The sequence below is a fragment of the Scomber scombrus genome, unplaced genomic scaffold, assembly GCF_963691925.1.
Source record: "Scomber scombrus unplaced genomic scaffold, fScoSco1.1 SCAFFOLD_82, whole genome shotgun sequence".
Lineage (NCBI taxonomy): Eukaryota > Metazoa > Chordata > Actinopteri > Scombriformes > Scombridae > Scomber > Scomber scombrus.
Window position 1 is genome coordinate 127,934 of NW_026910122.1, and position 27,500 is coordinate 155,433.

Here is a 27,500-nt window from a genome sequence, read left to right on the forward strand (position 1 = left end):
ATCTAGCTTGTACAAGCGGAGCGTTTCACAAATGCAACAACAAGAGTTATGCATCCCAGTACATGATCCCAGCCCCCCCCCACCCCACCCCCCCCACCCCACCCCACACACACACACACACACACACACACACACACAACTGGCAGACAGGTATCACGTAACAGTTTCTCAGTTCCCGCAATCAGTACTCAGGTAAAAATCCCCCCCGTCTCTTGACCTTTTCGCACCTTCTCCTTTTTGCTACAGTAATTTCAGTTTTTAGGTAAAACAAGAAGTATCACATATCAAGAACAGTCATATAGAAAATAGAAATAGGAAACACACACTGCAGGTTTCAAGACATCTGAATTACATCATAATTTCTATAACAGACTCTTGAGCTGCAGCTTCTCAGTGGCTTTTTTTTAGTGTTGAAACAAACTTGGCTTGATGAGAAGTGAACTATTGACTTTATGTTATTATGTGACCGAGTTAATTAGCATTTTCTGATACGATGTGATGCATTACAATACAATACTGTACAGTGCGGTACAATATGTTAAGGTATGGTACAATACATTATGATGTGATACAACACCGTAAAATATGATGTGACACAATACAGTGTTGTATAATATGATATTGTACAGTTTCATACAGTATGATAGAATACCATACAGTCGGGTGCGCAGGTGGTCGAGTGGTTAAGAGCGCATGCCATGTACGCAGCGGACCCCGGTTCGAGTCCAGGCCGGCGGACCTTTCTGCATGTCACACCCCCCTCTCTCTCCTGTAATTTCCTGTCTCTCTACTTTCAAATAAAGGAGTCTATGCCAGAGAAAATCTTAAAAAAAAAAAAAAAAAGAATACCATACAGTATGATGGCTCTACAGACCACATTATATCATATAATATAGTAAATGGACATGAACTGATGTTACACAGGGTGCTAATCTGCTCATCAGGAGGAAACTAACATTCACACACCGTTGGCATAGCAACAGGAGCAATTTCGGGTTAAGTGTCTTTCCCAAGGATCGACATGGACATGCAAACTGGAGGAATCGACCCACCAATCTTCCAATTGGAAGTAGAGCTCTACTTCCTGATCCACAGCGACTCATATGACACTATAGGAGATGATGCAATGCAATGCAAGTAGTAAGATTACGATACAGTGAGATACAATATGGTACGTTACCATACAATATGGCACCGAACCATATTATAGGATATAGTACATTATGATACAGTAGTGTACAATACGATATATCATGATACAATACAATATAATGTGATATGATTTAATATAATTGATAACAAATGATAGAAAACACACAAAACAATACAATTTAACATACTTTGTGATATGAGCCAATGAAAAACAACATGATACATAATGACAATGAATTATACAATATACTGTACAATATGATACAATAAAAAACAATATTGTATTATACAACACCATAATATACCATATATGATACAATAAGACAGTATAGTAATATAGTAAATTGTGTTATGATTGGATTTACACGGTCGCCCATAAAGTTGGAATAAAATATTTTTTACTTCTTCTCATGAAATTATTGTAACAATGTGATTTATTCTTGATAGATAAAGTGTATATATTCTCAAAATTGTATTCATCAATCTCATTATACCTGGTCAAAGGTGATTACTGATGTGTATAAATAGAAAATAAAAAGAGGAATGTGTCTGAAAACTAAATTAATCCAACTTTATGGGCGACCGTGTAGTTCAGTTTGTGTTAGTAAGTTACATAATGATAACAATATATACCTTTTATTACCATTTATGGATCTTTTTATTGTTGTCTATTTCAATTCATTCATTTTAGTACATATTTTACTTTCTAATCTCTTATGCTATATGATTATTTATCTTATTTATATTTCACAAGTCACCTTGTTTTTTACTTTTCATTAATATTTGACTTGTATATTATGTCGTGCATTAGTCTCCCGATCCACTTTCATTATTAGTTTGGCTCAGAGTTTGACATTGTGATCAAAGTCAAGAAAATAAACAGTAAAAAGTGCAAAAGCTCAATTTATAATATGCTTGTATTTGAAATTAATTGCTCGTTATGTCTAAAATATAGTTCCAGTACAGACGTTTGTATTAATTAAGTCAAACAGTGGCTCAGGATGTAATCTACCGCATCTCATAAAGAACCAGTTTTACCATCATTTTGTTCTTTGAGTCATTTTTTGTGAGAGTAGCTGCTGCTCTCAATTACAAAAGCATCCATTTCATTAAATTAAACTACATGAATTTAAAGTTCTTGGTTTCAAGGGACAACAAAAAAAAAAAAAGCTGCTGGATGAGTCTTTCATGGGTCGATTGTATGCTGGCAACGAGTACCAGAACAATGTGATTACATCTGGAGTCCTGCAGGAATCCTTTACTCTGATTGTTCGACATGTTTTCCAAGCTCGAGGATCTGGTTTTCACCACCAGATGAAAGCTTAAGTGCCCTTAAACTGTGGGTCCAAAGTCGTTCTCATCCCAAAATTGCTTCAGAGTCACTGCAGTAGAGAGCGAACTCATACAGAATAAGTAATGCTTGGATATCAGTCAGGAAAGCTAGTGTGGGTTTTTTATGTTTTACTGAAGTTTTAACAGTATAATAATCATCAGTGGGACTTTAATTCATAACTATCCTGCAAACCATGACCTTTGACCTGCTTTCATATCACCAAAATCAGTCAAATTGTTTCACCATTTGTAGTTTTTAAAGTCTGTGTAAAGTAAGAATAAATATGTGTTCTGAATTTGACATACCACAGAACAGTGTGTTGTTAACCACCCTGCCAAATTTGAATGATTAAAAAAATTGCCAAATATATGAAATTAGGCTTCAAAGTTGTGTAAAAGTCTGCCTGTTTCTCTTCTCCCAAACGCTGTGGGAGTGGCCGCCGAGTCCGCTGAAGCCCCGCCCCCTACCAAGTGTCACCTGTCAATCAAAGTCACCACCTCTAACAGAAACATGGACATCCTAACTCAGCTGCTAGCTCAGCTGCTAACTCGGTGGCTAGCTCAGTGGCTAGCTCGACCGCTAACTCAGCTAACTAGCTAACTGTAAACTGTAGTAGTAGTAGTAGTAGTAGTGTGCGCTGAATGTATTTATACTTACAGCAGCAGGGGCGGGTTTATGCCAATCACATCCTGAACACACAAATGTTGAAACACAGTTCGTGAAGCCTAGCTCCACAATTCAAATCTAAATGGTTGAAATGCTTTTTACACCTTTTTTAGAAATACATTCATGACCTATTTAATGTGTTTAGAAGAAAATGTCTGAATTCACTTTACACAGTCTTTAAGGACATAACAATGACAGACATCCATAACATGTAGATCAATTCGTTATCAACCTCCGATTCAGGATCATACCAATGGGTCCCAAGCTTAATCTGAGAGGTTACAAGCTTATTTAAAAGGCAAGGGTTTACTTCTTACTGTTCTTTGCTTTTTATAGGAAAAATACTGGTGAGTTTGACGTATTCGGGCCAATAAAAAGTGCTCAAATTAAACATTTCGAGACAGGAATTTTACTCATTAGACATGTGCAACCTTTAATAAGAGGTTTGCACAAAGGTATTGCTTCACTTTAAAGGCTCATAAGTCAAAACAAAAGTAGAGAACCACTTCAGAAAATCCCCATAATAAACATATTTTAATTAATTTCAACTGTAACCTAGTTTGACCCTGTTAAATGGAAAACATCCAATCACATTACAGCCTTGTTTAGCACATACATTAAAAACAGATTCTCCTTAATGCTCAGTCAGTTTCCGTAACTGTACAACAACCGATCTCAAAGGATAATGTTTTATAGAAGCTGCAGTTGACTCTTAATCAGACAGTAAAAAATAATTAAAAAAACCTTTTCGAGACCTTTAAAAATGATGATACGTTCCCCTCGCTCTGACAGATTGTGGGTCGGACCAGATGCTCCGGATGCATCCACATTGCGTCGTTGCCTTACTCATCCTTCTGGCAGCCGGCTTTAATGAATCAGGCCGAAGTCAACAACACATGGCTTCATGAGCTGCGGTGTGATGAAAAACAACATAAGAACGATGCTTGTTCCAAATGTTAAAATATTCCCAAAGCCATCTGGAAGAATGAACACGTAACACCTTAAATATACAAATATGTGTAATCTGTTTATGAAGGATCGTAAAGCTTGCAGTATTCGATTATTTTATATAAACAATGGAGTGTGAAAGGGCGGGGGGCGCTCTGATGATGTATCACCAGCTCTGCAGCTCAACAGAGCATTTCAATATATTTTCAGGTCTATGTTTTTTGGATTTCTGGCCTCCGGCTTTAATGTTTTGGTTCAGTCTCATCGCTCGTATGAACATTGTTTCCAGCAGCAGCAGCAGCAAAAGTAAATGGAGGCAGCTACTTTTCACAACCTGCTCAGCAACAAACAACAGGCAGAAGTTAGAGACTAGCTCATGAAAAAGACGCATTTTTTTGTCAGGAGTTGGGTGAGACCAAACCTACGATGGCGTATAAGAGCCATATATGTTAATAAATAAATAAAAATACTGACCTGGAGGAGTTGGGGGGTAATAGTTAGAGAAATAACTCAGAATTTCTGAGAATAAAGTTGTAAATTCATGACAAAAAAAGGCGAAAATATGTGTTTTATTCTGGCAAGTAGTCACATAGCCTCACTTTGCAACACTGGAGAGACGTAGCTTGTCGTGCATTATGCTGCCTTGGAAGAACTGATCTAATCATACTTTTTAGTTGGGTTTATCAATAAGGAGATACTTCTTATCTTAGCCCAGAATCACCATATCATCCTAAGCATCCGGACTCAGAAAAACAACCATATAAATGTGGATGAGGTGATCGCTTTAGTTCACTGGGAGCTGCTACAGTACAGACCTTCTTATGAACCACAATTTGTGAGTTTTCTTTCACGCAAATTTACGACTTTAATCTAAAAAATTGTAAGGCACATCACCTCAAAATATTACCCCCTCTCCTTCAGGTCAGTAATTTTACATATATGGCCTTAATACGCCGTTGTACAAACCAGAGCTACAATGAGAGTGAATATTGGACTTAAATACACCAGGTGGACACAAACAAGACTCTAAATAAATGTTGATATTGCTTCATATCTGCTGGACGTATAAATAAGCTTTAAAATGCGATAACATGCTTATATTGTTTTCCTATGTTATCTGCTGCCCCCTAGTGGCAGAAAAAAATCACTGCAGTTTTAAGCTGAACTTGCATCCCCGAATTTTTGTATATAGACACCACTGCTGAAGGAAGCTTTTCTCTTTATATTATTTATTTTATGAAATAAAAACACACAAGCTCACATGTAGACTTTTAAAACCATTAACATGTTTTATATGTCCAGTAGGACAATATCACAAAATGTAGTTTTTGAATTGTACTATTGAGTCTAATTATAGTAAATTTGAATGAATCTAAGCGGAACATGTTGCCATTTGCAGCTCATTATGACTTTTTCTAGTTATCTCAACCGGTTATGATCGATACTGTTAGACCTTTGGAAACATTCAGGAAAACACCACATGGCTCCCCTAACGTCCCTAATGAAGTCTGAATAGAGAAATCTGTTTTTCTGTGTCCCTTAAATCTGAATTAATTAAGCAAATTCCCATTTGAGATACACTTCTTGTAAACATGAATCCTACTTACTACCTAATGTTACTGATTCACTGTTTCTCTGCCTTTTGTTTGCAATTTAATTCCCTTTTTTTCGGGGTCTATTTTCCCCACAGGATCTCAAAAATCTCCTCTTCAATTCATTAGTTGAGACAAACACTTAAAAAAAAAAAAAAACTCATTTAATGTGAAAAACAATGAGGGATTCACGGCAGATTGCTCATGCATAATGTCTGCATCTGCCAGTCTAAATTAGGGAAGAAAGCAAAGGATGGAAATTGATTCTGCTGTCGTGAGTAAAGACGTTAATGAACAGAGCCGACTCCGCTCTGCAGGGAAAATGAAACTGATCGGAAAGATTTGATATTTTATCACTTGATGTGTGCAGAGAGGTGTTTAAAGCGATGGCTCCTTTTGACAAATTGTCTGTAAAATGGAAATATGTCTCAAATGTTCTCCTTAAGCCTCCTTAAGGTAAAAGGTTGTTTCACTTTGCTTTAAGTTACATGAGCGACGAGGTAATAACTAAACACATTTGTCAAGATACCAAAACCCTTCGTCTCTGTAATTACACGCCGATGTGGCCTATGTGACTTCCTCTAATGTGCTGTGGTTGTGTCTGTGTGTGTGTAGTGTATCGCTGTACATGGATCCAATTACACCGCAGTCATGAGGCACGTTCGGTTTGCTGCATGTTATAAAACACGTGTCATCGCCTCCAAACCGGTCCGCCCGCAGGGGAGATACGAATGAAAGTTCAAAAAGTGTTTTAACATCGAGTGTCATGTCAATGCAGTAATGTCTTGCATATGGGGGGAACTTGTGATGTCATCCTTTCTTTTGTTATACAGTCATTTAAAATAACCCAAACCAATATGTCTTATATTTTCATAGGAGATCAAAAGGTTGCCTCATAATTAGCCCCAGGTTTTTAATGGAGTCTATATCTTGCGCTCAGATTGTGTCATTACAAGACATTATGATCCTTTATCCTGCATGCATTAAACTGTAATTATAATATATGTTTGCAGGTAAACTGTGGTCCAGAAGCGTGAAGGTGGCTTACAACCTGCTGCACAAACTGGGAACCAAACAGGAACCGCTCGTCAAACCCGGAGACCGAGTGAGTAAAAAAGAACCAAATGAAACACAGATGATACCGATGGATGGAGATGGAGATGGAGGGATTTCACATTTCACAGTGATTGGCTCTAAATGATTGCATGTGGCAAACAAACTTGAGTCATTGATTGATTGAGTGATTACAAAATAAGCAAAAATTGGTGACAAAAGGCTGGAAGGATATCGTGACTTGGACGTAGTTCGGATGTAAGTCGAGATGCGACTGGTGTTACTTTATAAAGACTTGAAAATAAACACACATTTTAAGGGTTTGATCTTCTAAAAAACTCTTGATTGACCGATTGATTGAATTAGCATGTTGTTTCAGTTCATGAATTCGGCATTACATCATGTTCATCTGAGCCAATGTCTTTAGGAAAAGGTGTTTTTTTCTTCTCCTCATTCAGTCGTAGTAACATATCCGTTCCACTGATGTCATTTTCAGCTGACGTGGAAGCTTGGAAGTTGATTTAGGACTCTAGGTCTTTGTTTCTGTGTATTAACTAAAGGTGTTTTTATCTCTTACATACTGTTCATATTCAGGCTTTTCTCAATATAACCCCTCGTAATTAGTCTCTTTACATAATTGTGTCTGTAGTTTTGTGTATCAGCTGCACTAAAACCTTTTTTTAGAAAGTTGTAAAATATTTCCATTTTTGTATATTCTGGGTTAGATGAAGATAAGTCGTCAAATTTCTGGCTAAAAAGAAAAGTTTTTAATGTTTTTCTTTCCTCTCCAATGTAAATTAGACTCTGAACAGTATGTAAGGGTTAAGACTTGAGTTGCTTAGTCAGGTGGCATCAGACTTGGTGCGTTTATTTTGGGGTGTCTCTAAATTAATTCAGGAGGTTCGTGTGTGGGTTATAGTTAAAACCACTGATGAGTCACTTGAGTCACTTTGAATGAGGTATTTCTGAAGCTTTAAGTAGTTTACAAATTAATTCAAGTCATATTTTTCGTGGGTTGTGATCCGACCTCGATCCAACCCATCTACAAGGCGAACTCTGCAATTTTGAGCTCAACTGTGCCGATAGCCAGTAGATAAGCAAAATGATCAGTTGCTAACAACTAGCAGGAAAATGAATTGATGTCCGACCTAGACTAGTGCATCAAAGTATGTTGGATTTGACCAGAGGAATGTCTTCAGGACCTCCTTCCTGTTTTTATGTTCTTGCGCCCAGCTCAGACACATCGGACCAATGAAAGTAGAGAACGTTCTCACCTGACTTTTGTTTGTTTGTTTGTTTATTTACACATATATAGAGAAATTATAAATACACAGTAATGATGAGTACAGAACAATGTGAAGGAGAATTGCCGAAAAATGGCATTCTCCAGACAGCAAGGATCATAAAAACATCGCCCTCCAATACAAACAATGCCAAACACAAACAGTAGTGATGCATTTTGGTTCGCTTGAATTAGTCTGAAAAGAAACTGAACCAATTCATCCACAACAACTTATGCAGCTGCATCCATGTTGTTCATGCTGTTGCCACTATTAAGGTTGTTCTTCTGTCATTATTTTTTCATGGATGTAGCTTGGTACCTAATTAGATGTTTAAGCTGTGATTGGTCTATTGTTTCTCTCTCCACACCTGTCAGAAACAATGTCCTGTTTAACTCTGTGAAATCTAGATCTACGTAGGTCTTTCCAGTATTCACAGGGACTATTTCAAATGAGACTCTGTTGATACATTTTTCAGTTTAATGTAATTTAGTTTTCAGCACCACAAACAATCTCACCATTATATTTGGGTGGAGGCAGAAATCTCACAGACACACGAGAACCAAACGTTCTGCGTGGCTACACATGAATGAGAGCATTGTCTTTTTGTCTTTTTGTGGGTGTTTTTGTTTAATTTTGGTAATTTGTGTTTCCTGACCCTTTTAAAAAGGAGTCAACACTCACACACAAACATCCTCTCTCTTTTTCTGCTCTATGTCTCTTTGATTTTTTCACAGAGCAGTCTGGTTCCAAAAATTATGAGCAGTTTTCTGACGTAAACTCTCTGGGCTTTCAGGGTTGGGCCAACGTGGACGTTACCCAATACTTTATAAATGGATGCATGTTGTCCTTCCTTCCTTTGCTGTCAGTGTATTCATCACATTTCTCTCCACACACCTCCACACATGAAGCTTCAGTAATATTCCCACATATTTCTGCTGCCTTTTGGCTCCCCTGGCGAGTCTGCTCTCCACCTTTTTGTCCCTCTTTCATCTTTATTTTAAGCTCAATTTCCCGCTCTGCAGGAGACCAAGTCAAGACTGACACAGTGTGTGTGTGTGTGTATGTGTGTGTGTGTGTGTGTGTGTTTTAATGTATCTCAGCCGGAAGGGTGTGTGTTTTAATTACAGTTTTAAAACTCCTCTTTTCTTCCCACCCAGCGTGAATTTACGAACTGGTCTTTTTCACAGTTTTACTGGCGCTGTAATAAGTTGCATACAGAGAAATTACAGTGGTGGTTTTTGGGTTTTTTATACATTTCAAAGGCATGTGTCGTGCAGGATGATTGCAGAAATCAGTTTTGTTGAAAGAGTGATTGAAACACTCAGGAGACTTAATTACACTGACGAATGATTGTTGGTATTTTATGAAAATACACTAGCATTTGTGTAATTCAACATCTGTAAAGAGTCAAATATGGTCTGTCATAATATAGTAGCATGGCGACACGTAAAATATGTGACAGTGTACAAAATACTCCTAACTTGTGTTGCCTGCAGTAATTAAAAAAAAGATATTGTGAGTAACAGTGAATGGTAAAAGTGGGGCGTAACCATAGACTGCATGTATATATATAGATGGACATGGTGAGGTGTGGTTCACATTGGCGCCACTCTGAAACCCAGAGAATTTACTGGGAACACTGAGCGCTGCAAACTCGGGCAAATATTAGCCACTTTAACTAAATTGTGCAAACAGGGCAACTAATTTACCAAAATTTGGCCGCAATAGTCTGACTGAGTGTAAGTCCTGGAGTCGGGGAGAGCAACAGGTGAGCCAACTGTCAATCACAGCTGTCAATCAACACCTATACATGGCAGATATCAAAGCTACTATAAGTCGTCAAATCTTATCAACAAAGTAATAATGTCCAAAATGAAGACCAGCACACTTATTAGAGGGCTTGAATTTAGAGATTTAGACCTAAATGACTTGAAGAAATCACTGCCTTAGTATTTCTAGAGAGAAGTTGAGGCCTTATTGAATAGGGGTCAATAGGGGCATCTGGCAGCCGTCGTTCCACATTGGCTTCAACCTCAAGCTGTGGTTGTTGCTGTTTGAGTGTAACACAATAGAAAACTTCCCCCCACAAAAAAATCATTACAAAATTGCAACTATAAGGAGTGTTGGGGTTACTGGAGCTCCCTCAGCACTCCTACTTCCAACAGCTTTGGTTTCTCTGCTACAAGAAACACAAACTTGAGGCTAACAGCGAAATAAACATTGTTGAATCTCTGAACCTTCAAACACACAGAAACAAAGAGTAATTTCCCCTCCTTTCCACTCTCACTGAGAGATGAAACCTGAACGTCTCTAATGAGACCTGCACATGTCAACATTAGTCCTGTCAGAGTATCATTACACAACACACACACACACACACACACACACACACACACACACACACACACACGAACACACACAAACACAGTCCAATCCAGTATATGGAAGCTATTAAACAGCACTTAAGCTGGGGCACACTGTTATCATCACAACATGCAACTGGAGCCCAGCTGGATCCAACATGGCCGAGCGGGAGATAACGACTCACTGATGTGACGTTATAGAAACATGTTGAGTCTGGCTGTTGTGTTCATGTCCTGTGTGCAAGATGGCAGATAGAAACCTCCTTTTGACAGAAAGTATGTTTCAGATTAGGGCTCATGGCGTAGATGTGATCTTAAAATGAATCATTGCAGCAGTCGAACATACAGCTGTGACATCAGTAGAAAAATTGCAAGATCCTATTATTCATATTGCTGTTTTCAAGTTGAATATTTGCCGTTTAATAAAGACATCAGCACATGTTCAAGCATTAGTTGATTCAGGGGTTTTATGTCAGATTAAAAAAAAACCTGCTGCAGAAAAAAGCTCCTTCACTATAAATGACTTTTTGTAATTGCAATACCCACATATGTTTGCAATACCACAGTAAACCCTGTCCAGACCTTTCAGCTCCTTTACACTTTTCATACCAATGCCTGCATGTATAGTTTGAATGCATAAAGAAACAAATGATAACTCAATTTTGCACCTACTTTTTATTCCATTTATACTATAAATGGCTTATTTTTCTTGCAGTTTCTTGTTCTCTGCACCTCCAGAGGTTTGTTTTCATATTTGCTTCTGTTATATAAGACTTTTGGCAGTTCAATATAAACCTCATTGTGCCAGTAAAACTGTTTGCACTGAAGTGAAATGAGCTGCAACAGAGAGAGATAGAGAGAGAGAGAGAGAGAGAGAGAGAGAGAGAGAGAGAGAGAGAGAGAGAGAGAATGAGGGCGATAAAACACAGAGAGGGAGACTGGAGAGAGAGATGTAGAAGGAAGTTAAACAGAGTGAGTGAGAATGGGGGAAAAAATAATGGAAATGGAAATAAGGTAAATAAAGTTGAAAGTGTAGCACCTTTCAGAACCAGAGTTACACCATATAGTACCATAGAATACAACAAGAGGAGAAAAAAGAAGACAAATAATTAAACGTGAGTGATTGAGAGATATTGACAGTGACTGAATGGTTTATAGAGGAAGGGAGAGAGAGAGAGAGAGAGAGATGTTTACCAGAAGCCACTAAAAGATTCAGCTTTATTATTTCCTGATAAGACCCATCAGCTGCACGGGCAAACTTCTGGCTCCCTGGCGACGGTCCATATCAGCGTCCTTCATCATCACATACACAAAACAGGCTGCAAGCACTTCTTTTTTTTCTCTTTTGCTAGCCTCGCCTACTTTTTCTGTGTTGGTACATTTCAAATGAGTGTATTTAAGTAGAAATATGACTGTCTGCTTTAACAACTTAATTAGATTCCAACAACCTCTCACCTAATTCTTCCGTCCTGTCTCCTCCTGCCTGTAGGTGGCGCTGGTCTTCCCGAACAATGACCCTGCTGCCTTCATGACGGCTTTCTACGGGTGCCTGCTGGCCGAGGTCGTCCCCGTGCCGATAGAAGTACCGCTGACCAAGAAGGTAATGTCACGGTCACACTACAAAATAATACATGTAGAATTTTTTGAGATTAGTAAAAGAAAAAAATAACTAACAAAATGGGAATTGTGCAGAAGGAGCCAGTAAAACCCATATGGGACCAATCAACCTGTCAATCACGACGTAGCCACGCCCTAATGCATACACTGCTTTATCGTCAAATATAAAATCAGGGAGGCCAAAATGTCCCAAATGAACATCATACTGCATTGAAGAAGGCTTTAAACTAGCGATTGAGACCATAAACACATTTTGAAAACGTTTACTGAGGTTAGAAATCAAGTGAGAAGTTGGTGAATTCTCCATTGACTTGTATAGAGACGGAAGTCCTTTTGACACCAAAACGGTCGCCCCCTGGTGGCCTTTTGATAGAATGCAGTTTTAAGTTACTTCCGCGTTGGCCTCATTTCAGAGGACCAGGACTCCCTGCCTGAGAAATACCAACAAATCCATACAAAAGCTAAACAAAAACATAAAAAACAAAGGTGTTACAAGTTCTTGAATCGTGAATCTTGAAGTCATTGTGGTTTGTGCACTCACATGATTGATCGGTAACAAGAGGTCAGACGAGTCAATCCAGTCTCCAAACTTCGTATTGTCATGATATCACACAGGAAATGACACAATACCATGCACATAACTTACAGTAAATAAAGTAAAGACATATTTTTGAAATGAAAACAGCCTGTTCATATGATGGTTCGGTGAGAACAAGGCTTTGCTATCAGAATACGATCTTCATTGCCAATCACAACACTTCACACGATGGGATTTGGACTTTCCAGTAAGTCCAAATATTTTAGCCTGTTTAGTATCTTTCAGCAGTCTGCGAGGCATCGGTGAGCTCTCAGATTACGTCTTTGAACAGTTCACACATAGCGATCCAGCGCTGTTTAGCCTCTGATCTGGGCCTTATGTTAGCAATCTCTAAAAACTGTCTGCAGGTGGAAAACCAAGGATAAAATCATGTAGTGTGAACTCAACAGACAACAGTGAATGTCAAGCATTATCCTGGATGTTAATTTGTGTGTAAATCGGTGTTAGAAGAATTTATTTTAATTAAGATTATAATGATTATGGTGATCTTTTTATTGGATAAACCTTCAAGATGTCAAATGTGTCACAAAGCAAAGATGTATGTGGATATGAAAGTTTTTTATTTGCTTTTAGTTCTTTGCTCCCTTCATGCATCTGTGGGAAATAAAAGATATCTGTCAATGCAATCACAGTAACAAAGTAAACATCCAATTGCAACAGCTGTATTAACAGAGAGATTAAGACAGAAAAACAGAACATTTAAAGAAAGGAAAAGTAATGTAGTCAATAAAAATAATGAAACAAAAAGCAAACAGTGTTTAAAACTCATTCATTTAGCTCCTCTCTGACACAGTGTTAACAAAAAAAACGGCACATTATAAACTTCACAAAGATTTCTTGCAGGTGTGTTTTTTTGGCTTGTCGTAGATTGTGTAATTTTCCAACTTGTTTTCCTGCAAATATCTGCCAGCAGCTTAAGGATGATTAACGTCTCTTGGGCTCCGTTGAGGCAACTCAAAGCACTTCAAGCCAGGGGTTAAGAGTGTCAACTTGGTTAATGATAACAAAAGTCAACTAGCTCCAAGACAGCTGTTGTTTTTAAATCTCTAACCACGGCTGCTAGTTTTTCCCCTCACCTTAACTGCATGTTTTTAGTTGCCCAAACATATTTAAAATGTCACATCTGTCTTAAATGAATTTGCATTTGTTTCTTTTACCTTTTTTACCTCATTATTGGCTTCTGTAACATGTTAATTACTCTGATTTATCCATCTATCTAAAGCATGAGATATGATGAGTTTACTTTTTTAGTGTTTAGCAACCAAAACCACCAATTTAAACAACACAAAACCACACACACGATTCAAACTCTCCTCTCGCTATTGCACAAATAGAAATGTAAGAGACTTCTCTGGTCTTTTATTTATGCTGTGTCTTAAATCTACTTCTGTATATGTAATAAAACCTCTCACAGAGAACCAACAAACCCACCCATCATTAAATTCAAAGCACTAAAGTTTAAGGATCTTGTTGACTTGACTTGTTGAAAACTATTCAAATCATGTACAGAGTTAAAAATCAACAGTATCCAAAGGGTTGTTCCAAATAAATGAAGGTAAACATGATCTCAGAGGAATATGTTCGAAAAGGAAGTAGTGAGGACAAATGCTGAACTTCATTATATCACAACAAACAGATCTAATCTGTGGAACAATTGTACTGAAGAAATGAAAACATGGAGAACATTAAATACGTTTAAACATATATTTAAAACTGGAATAATATGATTTGTTACAGTGACTTGTGTTGTTTTGTCTTTTTTGTTTGTTTGTTTCTTTCTTTATTCTCTTGATTTGATTGTTAGAGCTTAAAAATAAAAGGGGGGGATAGGACTAGAAAAGTTCCTTACTTCCTACGCCCTTTCAAACAATGAACGGTTATTATTTTGTTGTTTATCTAAACATTTGCTGTCATTTTTATGTTGTTATATTATTATTTTAACATGTTCGAATAGGCAAAAAAACCCAAACAAACAATGTACAATGTAGTGCACAAATTTCGACAAGTTAGTGTCTCAAATCAAACATGGCCGTCGCGCACTTAGCAGAAATTATGATTAGCTAGTTCGCAAGCTAACGTTAGTAAGCAAGAATAGGCTAAATAAACTGAAATGAACTGTTTGAATAGACTAAATAAACTATCCAAACAAAATACTATGTACATTTGTAGTGCGCAAATTTCAACCGGTTAGTGTTGTTTCAAATCAAACACAGCCGTTGCGCACTTAGCAGAAATGATGATTAACTGTAGTTAGCAAGCTAGCGTTAGCATGCTAGCGTTAGCAAGCTAGCGTTAGCATTCACTGTATCAAATCATTACAGAGTGCTAAATTAATCCAATAAACCTACTGATGGCTTAAATGTGACAATAGTATAGTGGTGCTAGGTGCAAACAATTGTGAACATTGCTTTATTTTTATTTTATTTTGCAAGCTAGCATTAGTAAGCTAGCCTTATCAAGCTAGAATTAGCATTTGTGTTATTGTTCGTGGTACCAAATCATTAAAGACTGTTAAATTAATCCAATAAGCCTACAAGTGGCTTATATTTTACAATAGTATAGTGGTGCTTAGTGCATAAAAACTGTGAACTTCACATCGGTTTTTTTTAATTTTATTACACTATGTTGTTACGCTGTGTTTTTAGCTCCACAACAGTAATGATCAGATGATGGATAGTCGGAAAGGAAGAGAGGGAAAATGATGAAGAACATCTCTTGTTTCAGTTCTCTGAAAAACAGTCGACTAAGGCAGTCAGAGAAGTTTTTCCTCACGTCAAACAGCACTAATTCACACCAGTCAATGGGTCTAATTCTTCACTGGGGGATCATATTTAACAACATGAGTCATCAGAAGCTGTCATGGCGAAGCTCGGTGCAGAAAAGAGGACACTGAGCTCCAAGTGAGGTGCATTCAGAGCCAAATGTCTCTGAAGAAACATATCTGTTGATGTTGTTGTAGGTTTGTTTGAGTCATAGTTTGGATTGGCTGTCGGTGAGCGCTGCAGCGTCCTCTGGGAAGAATCAGGAGGGCAAACCAGTGTGTTAGGTGTGTGTGTTTGGGAGTGTCGGCCAAAGAAAACGGTTATTTTATAGATGTCAACCTTTTACTAAAGAAAGGAAAAGAAAAAAGGGGAACTTTAAAATTGGGAAAAAAATATTGTGGATTCCTTTTTCATACAGAATAACAACTCATTGAACCACACTAGTACAGAAATGAGGGGTTACCACCTTTCCACCATTGTTGTTTTTCATATATTAGCTCAAATAAAAATGAGAAAAACTCCTGCACACGTCTCACTTACTGCTGGAAGATTTACAGCCGTCTGTAAACTAATAACAGGCTGAAATGTCACAAACTAATACTCAAGTTTGACAGTTTTTTAAGCTTTAAAGCATTTTTTGTCTCATTTTCAAAGTTGTGCTTTTCTCCGATGCTCTTGTCACATATTCCGATGTACAGAGACTTTTAAAAAATATGAATGCATTAGCTGCCTTTACTACAGTGGCATCTGCTCAGGATAAGCATTGTTGTTTTTTATAATATGTCTAACATGTTGTCAAACATGATACACCCTGGATTCAGTCATTGAAATAATATTTAAACAAGCTTACTATGTATCTACAACATGAAGCTCAATAGTTATCAACATGTGTTTAACCTGCAAATCTCCAGTAAAGCTTACTGAACTTTGCTGCTATCAGCTGCTCCAATAATGCATTTAAACCTTGGAAGTAATTTTCATTTTAAGTGTTTTTTTTAAAGTGAAAATGTCACCATTACAGTTTCATATGTTTATATATTATGTATCATGGATTGGAGGTATGATTTATAATAGTTAACTAGCAAGTAATGCTGTCTCAAGTCAAAAACAGTGTGTTAAAGGGGACATATTATGCTTTTTGTGTTGTTCTGTTCTATCAGATATTTGTCTTGCAAAAACAGGTCAACGTGTTTTAAAAATGTTCCCTGAAAGGTCAAAAGTCAGAGCTTCAACGTGCTCTGAACACTTGCAAAGTTGCCTCTACTTCCTGCTCGAACTGACGTCATTTTGTTGAAGCTGACCAATCAGAACAGAGTGGGCTCACTGGGAGGGGGGGCCTTAAAGAGACAGGAGCTAAAACGGCCTGTTGCAGACAGAGGCTGAACTGAGGGGCTGCGTAAAGGACCAGTATAAGATAAATAAATAAGTGAATAAATGAGTTTTTAACTGGAAATCAGAAAGCCCCAGAATATAAATATAGAGCTGGGAATGTGCGTGATACCTCCTCTTTAATGTTTGTTTTTCTTTTTCCTCCCAGACAATCAGTTTGCACATTGCACATTTTTCTTGTCCTGGTGCCCCAAAAATCTTGGATACCTCAGCACCTGATGAAGAGCCAAGCTGGCCTCGAAACACACTTCTTCTTTTTTTTTTTCTTAACATGCAAAGAAGAAGATAATTGAAAAGGGAGCATTCTTCTTTGTTCCGTGCACTAGAGGAAAGCAGCAATCCCAGTACATTTTTCTTCCCCAATGCCAAACTCATAACCAACTGCAGACTAAATAACATCACCGACTGGTTCAATCCAACCATCGTTGCTTTCAATATCCGAGTCACGCAGACAGCAAAGCACATAAATTAGTCTATAAGAGGTCCAGTTCCGATACATAGACATAAAACCGTTCACTCCTTATTTATATGTGGGTCTGACTGTCATTCAACCACTCTGATGTCCATCAAACTGTCAATCACTTAACATTAAGAAAATTAACAAGATATTTACTTTCAGAGTCTTGGATGCCCAAATATAACACCTCTGTTGAAAGAGAAAGACCATGAAGCGTTCCTTCTATCATTACAGTCTGCTTTAAGTTAATCAATCAATCACGTTTTTCTCTCCAGGACGCCGGCAGTCAGCAGATCGGTTTTCTATTGGGGAGCTGTGGAGTGACGGTGGCTCTGACCAGCGACGCCTGCCATAAAGGGTTACCCAAGAGTCCCACTGGAGAAATCCCACAGTTCAAAGGTCTGACACACACACACACACACACACACACACACACACACACACACACACACACACACACACACACAAAACATGTTATCACACCTGTGCATATACCAATGAGGAGGGTTAGGGTTCATACAGGCTATTCTTGACAAAACCTGCTACTTTTATCTGTGGAAAATACCTCCAAGAACCTCTTTCTTTTCTTTCTTTTTAGCATTTTTAGCATGTGTGTGCATGTTTATTAGAAAAAGAAGACATCATACTTAAACTGAGACACCTCCTTTAATCCTTCTTAACACTATCAGGCAGCTGCCATACCTGAAAACCTACATGCAACCTTAAAATGCCACTATTACAGTAATATAGTTGCATTAGCTTTTGAGTTTTTTTAACACTTAACTTGCAGCATACAGTCTGTGTGATTTAAATTATGCAGGTAACTCAACAAGATATGAAGACATCCCTACATTTTGGATGCAGAAGCTCACCATAATGCTTTAACTAAACCAGAACAATGCTCCTATGCTGCTGAAAATGTGACAAAATGTTTGCATGTAACAGATTTTTCCTCTTCCAGATTTTTCTTTTCTATTTGCAGCAGTAACAACTTCTAGTCACGGCTATAAATACAGTCATAACTTCTCAGACGTACTAAACATTTGGATGGATGCTGAGTCAAAGGATTCAATGATGGCACTTATTACTGCACTAAAGATATCAGCACTTAATCTAATGTTAGTTTAGTTTATTTATTCCATGTTAAAGTAAAATAAATTATAAAGGCAGCGAAACAAAACAAAATAGAAACGACTGCAAGCTGTAGATAAACAACTAAAATAATAACCATTCAATGTTGGATGAATGATGTAAGGAACTTATTTAGTCCTACCCCCCTTTTCCTTTTTTTAGACTCAAAACATGAGAATAATGACAATTAACGTGCATGAAAGAATAATGAATACTAATGAAAAGCATTTATTTATGACAAATTATACTCAGTTCAGTTATTAAAAAGAATCAGACATGGAAAGTTTTATTTGTAGTTAACTTAAATAGCTTAAAGTTATTAATTTAAGGCTGTAGAAATGCATTGAAGGATAAATTAAAAACACAATAAAATATCAAATAAATCAATTAAAATAGAGGAAAAACTGGATTTGAACAGAGAATAATGATTAAGTGGAAATGAACATAAAATAATGAACCATGAATAATGTGTTAATGCTCTTCCAGTGCTGTAATAAGCCTAATACAGTAATACACATGACAAACACACTGATATAATACACACACACACACACACACACACACACACACACACACACACACACACACACACACACACACACACACACACACACACACACACACACACACACACACACACACACACACACACACACAGCCTTCAGAGGTCAGAGTTCACAGTTTGGCCGAGCTGCTCTCGTTTCATCGCAGCTCTTCTGTGTCTCTCAGAAGGATGAAGGAACAGACTGATGGCAGCAGACAGCTGGGCTGAGTAATGGATGAAAGGATGATAGAAAGGGAGAGAGAGAGAGAGAGAGAGAGAGGGAGAGAGAGAGAGAGAGAGAGAGACAGAGAGAGACACAAAGAGAGAGAGAGAGAGAGAAAGAGAGAAAGAGACACAAAGAGAGAGAGAGAGAGAGAAAGAGAGAGACAGAGTGAGAGAGAGACAGAGAGAGAAAGAGAGAGAGAGACAGAGAGAAAAAGAGAGAGAGAGAGACAGAGAGAGACACAAAGAGAGAGAGAGAGAGACAGAGACAGAGAGAGAGACAGAGAGAGAAAGAGAGAGAGAGACAGAGAGAGAGAGAAAGAGAGAGACACAAAGAGAGAGAGAGACAGAGACAGAATGAGAGACAGACAGAAAAAGAGAGAGACACAGAGAAAGAGAGAGAGACAGAGAGAGAGAGACAGAGAGAGAGAGAGACAGTGAGGCAGATCAATAGAAAAACTGACAAGAAGGAGGAAAGAGAAAGAAAGAAGGAATGAAAGAAAGAATGAAAGAAAGAGAGAGAGAGAGATGAGATGGACGGAGACACGTGATGGATTAAGAACAGGGAAGCATCAGAGTCTCTAAGTGATTAATAACCACTGTTTGCTTTTCAGTAATGGATGTATAAATAGCAACATGATGCCTCCAGATTTACTGCTCCTCACTCAGCGCGGATTCAGAGTGTGTGTGTGTGTGTGTGTGTGTGTGTGTGTGTGTGTGTGTGTGTGTGTGTGTGTGTGTGTGTGTGTGTGTCTCTCGCTCTCTCATTAAGGCGGAGTGCTCCTCTTATTGATCAGCAGGCTTTAAACTCCTCTCATTCACATGGCTGATAGTTTCTCTGTGTCTGGCTGCTGGGCAGAGAGCAGCAGCAGCAGCATTAATGCGGACATTAACGGCCTTCACGTACTCTCTCGGATCTTAACATTCGCTCATGTTCTGCAGCATGAACACTCAGCACCGAGCACACATTATGATCTGTCTCTATATCAGTGGAGCTTAATGCATGCAGTAAAACATACAGTACATACTTCCATTTCTCTTCATTAACCCTTACATACGGTCCTGTTGGGGTCAAATTTAACCCATTTTGACATTTGACAGCTGTAAAAACACACAAATATACTTATTTACTCTAAAATTTGATTACTTTTCCTAAAAGTGGCCCAAAATGCACACAATTTTATCCATTTAAGTTGCTCAAATTTGACCCGTATCTATTGACATGTCTTTTAGTTAATAGTTTTAATAAGATAGTAGTTATGAGGATTTCTTTATATGATGTAGCAATGAAGATATAGACATTTCAATCATTATTGCTATGTTATATTTTCATGTCTGAGGTAAAATAGGACATGATATTGTGTGATAGGAGATGTTTAGTGGTGTAAAAGCTAAAAAATACACTCTCTCTGCTCTCTGAAACATTAATAGGCTACATGCTGAGCATACTAATGCAGCCTTGAGGCAACTACTACTAATATAGATGAACCCTTACATAGTGTTCGGGTCAAATTTGGCCCATTCTGACATTTGTCAGCTATAAAAAAAAAAAAAAAACACCCTAAAAGAGTTACCTAAAATGGCCCAAAATGCACAAAAATGCAAATATTTTAAAATGTTATGCTTTTGTATAGGTGCTAATTTGACCCGTTGTCTATTGACATGTGTTTTAGTTAAATAAATAGTTAATAGTATTAATAAGATAGTAGTTATGAGGATTTATTTTTATGATGTAGCAGTGAAGACTGATGGCTCTAATGGTTATACAATAAACCCCACAGTTCCATAAAGCTCTGCTCATTTTACTTTTACATATAAAATAACATTTAACCACCAAAAAGAGATGCAAACATGACTAAAAAAGAAACAAATAGACTAAATAAAACCTAAAAAAACTACCAAAAGAGACATAAAAATGACCAATAAGAGACGTAAATTGACTAAAGAAACCCAAATGCTTCTAAAAAGAGATGAAAAAATGACTAAAAACAACCTACAGTTAGTTTGAGTGACAGCTGCCATCTAGTTGCCATAGCAACTATGAGATGGAGTGACTAAAGAGACTCAAATAGAGGCATTTCAATCATTATTGCTATGTTATATTTTCATGTCTGAGGTAAAATAGGACATGATATTGTGTGATAGGAGATGTTTAGTGGTGTAAAAGCTAAAAAATACACTCTCTCTGCTCTATGAGACATGAATCAAGGTTTAATCACATTTATTGATCAGTCAGATTGGATATTGATGCTTTTTAAACAGATCTGTGGTTCAAAATTTAGTATAAACACTTTTTATGAGCGGATACTTAACTATATACTGCGAGGGTGCAGATTATGAACATGTAAGGGTTAATATAAAGTATTCTGTTGCCAATAACACCAATCAATATCAAACCATAAAATTACACACAGTCAATGACCGAATAAGGAATAGGCTCAACTCGGTATGATAATTGCTTCATAAACACTTTTCAGATGTTTACACTTGGCAGAACTTCCTGTCTTAGTTGGTAGAAGTTACACAGAGAAGAGGTTTATGTTTTAAATTATTTAGTCGTTGCTATTTAACGAGCAATTAATCAACAAGAGGTTACATACTGTTCATATTTGGGTATTTATTCACAGTATCCTCTCATAATTAGTCCCATAATGCATCATTTCAGACATGAATACTTTGTTTTTTTTATGCTTTTTGTTGATGGAGAAGATTTTTTTACAATCACATTATATGATGGTCCATTTATATTATATTAAATGTGAATAAGAAGTGTTTTTTAATGGTGGTTTTTGAATAAATATGAGATAAACAACTCATTAAACGTGTATCAGTTGCACGAAAACAACAAAGTCTGGGTCACATGAAGATAAATAATCACATTTCTGGTTAAAAGAAACATTTTTAAGGTTTTTTGGCATCTCTTAAGTGTAAAAATGGGTCAAATTAGACCCTGACAGTGTTAAATATACATTACATTACTTACATTATAGTTGATTCAGTAGGACGGAGATGCAAAGTGATGTAAATGTGTCTGTTTCATGAGGTTTACCAGCCTGTGTTCATGATGGATTCAGCTGTTTTTTTTATGTTTATGTTCATCTCAAAGCTCTTTATTGTGATTATTTACCGTAAAGGTTATAAAAGATTCTCCAATAAATCTATTTCACATGTAAATGCCAGATCAGAAGTTAGAGGGATGTTATCGGGAAATCAGGAAGGAAAGATTAACCCTTACTTACTGTTCATAATCTGACTTATAAACTCCTCATCAGTCATTAATAAATGTTTAATTAATCCTTAATGAAGCTGTCAGATAATGTAATATACAGTATACATTTTTATACAAATATGAAGAAAACAACATGTTTGAATGGTGGTATTTTGAATTTTGTACATTTGCATATATAAAAATGTGTATCAGCTGCACAAACAAATTAAAAAATGATGCATTTTATTTCTATTTTTGCATACTGTGGGTCACATTAAGGTAAAATCCAGCTAAAATAAATGTTTTTAGGGTGTTTTTACAACTCTCATTACTGATTAAATGGGTCAAACTTGACCCTGAACTGTATGTAAGGGTTAAATTGATGGAAACGATGGAAGGAAGGAAGGAAGGAAGGAAGGAAGGAAGGAAGGAAGGAAGGAAGGAAGGAAGGAAGGAAGGAAGGAATGAAAGGCAGATGGAAGGATGGAAGAGAAGACAAGAAAGAAAGAAAGAAAGAAAGAAAGAAAGACAGTAAGAAAGGACAGATGGAAGGAAGGGAGGAAGGACAGATGAAAGGAAGGAAGGGAGGAAGGACAGATGAAAGGAAGAGAACACAGGAAGGAAAGAAAGAAAGAAAGGTAGGAAGGAAAGATGCAAGGAAAAGAAGACAGGCAGGAAGATGGAAAGAAGAAATAAAGAAAGAGAGAAAGAAAAGGTTGATTGAAAAATGGAAGGAAGGAAAGTGGGCCGGATTGAACTCCTCGGCGGGCCGGTTCTGGCCCACGAGCCTCATGTTTGAAACCTCTGCCTTAAAACATCATTATTTTCTCTCCCTAAAGATCCTCATGTGTGAGGGCAGCAGTGTAAAATACAAAACTAAAGAAACTGTGAAAATACATAATTGTTCATCAAGGGAGGAGATAATCTTCCTACAGTTGGCATCAAAGACATTAACGTGTGTGTTTGTTTCGTGTCCCCGTGTGTCCAGGCTGGCCTAAGCTGCTGTGGTTCGTCGTCGAGTCCAAACACCTTTCCAAACCTCCCAGAGACTGGTTCCCACATATCAAGGATGCCAACCAGGACACCGCCTACATCGAGGTAAACCCTTCAGTCTACTCCAGGGTGGGTGGGGGGGGGGGGCAGTGAGGGGCAACCAAAACATCCCCCGCTCTTGTAGCTCCGCTCTTTTCCTCATCTCATGAATGGAAATCAATGCAGCTACATGCCTTTTGAATTAGATTCACGTTGCAGCTGAGTGGATGTTTCACTGTTTCTCCTCCGACCGGCTGCCGCTCAATGATGCTATCACCTCGGCTGATTGATTCGAATTTACCTGACGTCCCTTTTAAACAGCCGGGGGTTAGTAATTGCACCAGCAGAAGAGAAGAGGAGAGGAGGAGGAGAGAGGAGGAGGAGAGGTGGAACGTCTCCTTGATTGCTCCGGGGGATTGAAAGAAAAGACCGCAGGAAAGATGATGAAAGAAGAGAGATGATTGAAAAACTATCGACCTTTTTTTTTTGTTTTTTTAGCAGAGTAGCCTCGTCCCAGACAGTCGAGACAGATGAAATTACTCAAACAGCTCATTGAAATATATCTTTTTTTTTATTTATAAGTCTCAAAAACAGCTTTTCTTTTTTAATCCCAGTGTTGTCAGATAGCTGTCAGAGTTTCCACATGCAGGAGATCTCAGTTTGGAAGGAATCTCACAAGCAGTCAAAATGTAATTTTAGCTTTGAAACTCAAGAAAGAAGAACTTAAAAACTCATCAATCAAAATGTCTACGGCTGATTCAGGCTTTAAAATATATACTAATGTTGTTATCAGGATGTCTAAAGATGACTTGATGTCCTTATTATTATCACACAGTGGACTGACACCTGCTTAGTAGGTAAGATAGAGTCAGACGGAGGCGGCCTTAACATGCTGTCTGTCAGAATCATAGACTGTATATAAAACAGGTGCATGCTGGGAAAAATAAAAACACGGATTCTACTTATATGGGCATCAGGAGGAGCATGAGGCGCCCTCCTGAACCTGTGAACCAATCAACCTGTCAATCACGACGTAGCCACGCCCTAATACATACCCTGCTTTATCGTCACATATAAAATCAGGGAGGCCAAAATGTCCCAAATGAAAATCAAACTGCATTGAAGAAGGCTTTAAACTAGCGATTGAGACCATAAACACATTTTGAAAACGTTTACTGAGGTTAGAAATCAAGTGAGAAGTTGGTGAATTCTCCATTGACTTGTATAGAGACGGAAGTCCTTTTGACACCAAAACGGTCGCCCCCTGGTGGCCTTTTGGTAGAATGCAGTTTTGGCCTCATTTCATTTGTTTAGACACTTTCTCCCGGCAGATATTTAATAGTGCTACATGCGACTGTTCACATTAAAAGTGGCTGAAATAGGTTTGTCAGGACTCAGGAATGTGTGTAAAGTGTGTTTTCCCCGTACACTAATGTAGTTTTTTTCTGTCTCTCTCCGTCCAGTATAAGACCTGTAAGGACGGCAGCGTCCTCGGTGTGACGGTGATGAGGATAGCCATGCTCACACACTGCCAGGCCCTCACACAGTCCTGTTCATACACAGAAGGTAACACACACACACACACACACACACATACACACACACACACACACACACACACACATAAACACATATACACACACACACACACACACACACTAACATCACTAACACGTCTTCTCTCTGTCGTCCTGCAGCTGAGACCATAGTGAATGTATTAGACTTCAAGAAGGACGTAGGATTGTGGCACGCCGTCCAGACTGTAAGAAAAAACACTTCATCAATCTATTAGAATAAAAAAGATATTTAACCCTCCTGCGTCCTCCCGGGTCAAATTGACCCCGTCTCTTTTGACTGTTCCTTCCTTCCTTCCTTCCTTCCTTCCTCCCCTCTTTCTTTAATTTTCCTTCGTTCTTCCCCTCCTTCCCTCTTTCTTAGCTCCCTCCTCCTTCCATACTTCTTTCCTCACTTCCTTCCATCCTTCCTTCTCTCATTACTTCCTTCCTCTTTTCCTCCCTCCCTCCCTCCTTACTCCTTACTCCTTTCCTTCCTTCCTTCCTTTCCTCCTTACTCCTTTCCTTCCTTCCTTCCTTCCTTCCTTCCTTCCTTCCTTCCTCCTTTCCTTCCTCCCTCCCTCCTTACTCCTTTCTTCTCTTCCTTCCTTCCTCCTGTCCTCCCTCCCTCCCTCCTTACTCCTTTCCTTCCTTCCTTCCTTCCTTCCTTCCTTCCTTCCTTCCTTCCTTCCTCCCTTCCTTCCTTCCTTCCTTCCTTCCTTCTTTCCTCCTTTTCTCCCTCCCTCCCTCCTTTCTTCCTTCCTTCCTTCCTCCTGTCCTCCCTCCCTCCCTCCTTACTCCTTTCCTTCCTTCCTTCCTTCCTTCCTTCCTTCCTTCCTTCCTTCCTTCCTTCCTTCCTTCCTCCTTTTCTCCCTCCCCTCCCTCCCTCCTTCCTTCCTTCCTTCTTTCCTCCCTTCCTCATCCCTTCCTTGACCTGAAGACAACAGGAGGGTTAATAGACCTACAGAAACAGTTGAAACATGTTGAAACCTTTCTCTCTCTCTCTCTCTCTCCTCTCTCTCTCTCTCTCTCTCTCCTCTCTCTCTCTCTCTCTCTCTCTCTCTCTCTCTCTCTCTCTCTCTCTCTCTCTCTCCCCCAGAGTGTGATGAATATGATGCATGTCATCAGTATTCCCTACGCTCTCATGAAGGTCAACCCTCTGTCCTGGATCCAAAAAGTCTGCCAGTACAAAGGTAACTCAATCACTCCAGTAATCCTACACTTTTGTTCCTAAAGCGGCTAAAATCAATATTTACTATAATTATGAATGAGATGCATTCATGATGAAGCTACAGAGAATTATAGAGCAGCTTTATGGAGCTTTATAGTTGAGTTTCAGCTCATTGTTTAGCTGTCTGGCTGCAACTTTTACTGTTTTGGTTCACTCTCATCACTCTCATAGCGTCATTTTCAGATAAAAAGAAGCTCCAAAGTTATCTGTAGACTAGCTGGTGAACATAGTGGAGCATTTAGCAGCTTAATGAGCCAGATATTTCCATCAGGAGTTTGGTATAGAGAGTAAAAACAGAGCTAAAAGAGAGAATATTGGACCGTACATCAGCAGATGGACAGAAACACGACTCCTAATAAATGATAGTGTTGCTCAGTAACTGCTTGATGTGGAAATGAGCAACTGTTTACACTTTATAAGTTAAAAAAATGGACATAAGACATAATTATAAACAGATTTAACTAGATTTAAACTATAAAGGAGCAAAACTAGAACTCTGAGGAACGCCACAAGTAATTATTGATATTATAAATAGCAGGTTAATGTTGCTCTGTTACTGCTGGATGTGGATGATAACAAGTTCAACACGTCAACTTAAACAGTGACGATAGTATGACGTGTTTATGCTGCTCCAAAGTGGCTTTTTTATGGTTTAAAATGAAAGAGATTAATAATTTAACATTAATTAAACCTCTGTTTTCTCTCTCTCTGTATTATAATGAGCAGAAGCAGAAAGATGTCAGTGTTTGTGTGTATTTGTTGTGGTTTTTTACTGAGCTCCACTATATAAAATGTATAAAAATGTTCTTTTTAGCTGCATTAATTAAGCTAAAATATTAAAAACACCTTTAAATATCATGCACATATGACGTCTTTTGGTCAAACTACAGATCTTATCTTCCCCTGACTTGTGTTACTGACAAAAACACTGTTGCATCATTGTTTTAGGCTCTTCTTACATCACTTTTTTAATGTCTTTTTTAAAATTAAATTAAAAAGCTTTGTTGTATTTATTTTTGTAGCATTATTGGCTTTTGTTAGATTTGCTCTGTTGGATCCTAAAATCTGCCGAGCTTCTGTAGCAATAACACAGATTTCTAAGCAGCTTATATCATGACTTGCAGTAACTCTGTCTGTGTGTGTGTGTGTGTGTGTGTGTGTGTGTGTGTGTGTGTGTGTGTGTGTGTGTGTGTGTGTGTGTGTGTGTGTGTGTGTGTGTGTGTGTGTGTGTGTGTGTGTAGCTAAAGTGGCGTGTGTGAAGTCGAGGGACATGCACTGGGCTCTGGTGGCGCACCGGGACCAGCGAGACGTCAACCTGAGCTCCCTGAGGGATGCTGGTGGTGGCCGACGGCTCAAATCCCTGTAA

At 38.2% G+C, this 27,500-nt stretch overlaps 1 protein-coding gene across 1 annotated transcript in view; it reads left to right on the plus strand.

Annotated features, from left to right (window-relative positions):
- The window catches only part of LOC133976747 (disco-interacting protein 2 homolog C-like), a gene marked incomplete at its 3' end in the record, with an annotated part of 108,537 nt that overhangs the window by 75,496 nt on the left and 5,541 nt on the right, over nt 1-27,500 (plus strand). The window contains 9 exon segments of the mRNA XM_062414947.1: nt 6,705-6,796; nt 11,880-11,990; nt 17,489-17,612; nt 23,307-23,416; nt 24,814-24,916; nt 25,048-25,112; nt 26,003-26,096; nt 27,376-27,464; nt 27,466-27,496. Coding sequence (XP_062270931.1) covers nt 6,705-6,796; nt 11,880-11,990; nt 17,489-17,612; nt 23,307-23,416; nt 24,814-24,916; nt 25,048-25,112; nt 26,003-26,096; nt 27,376-27,464; nt 27,466-27,496 — 819 coding nt within the window.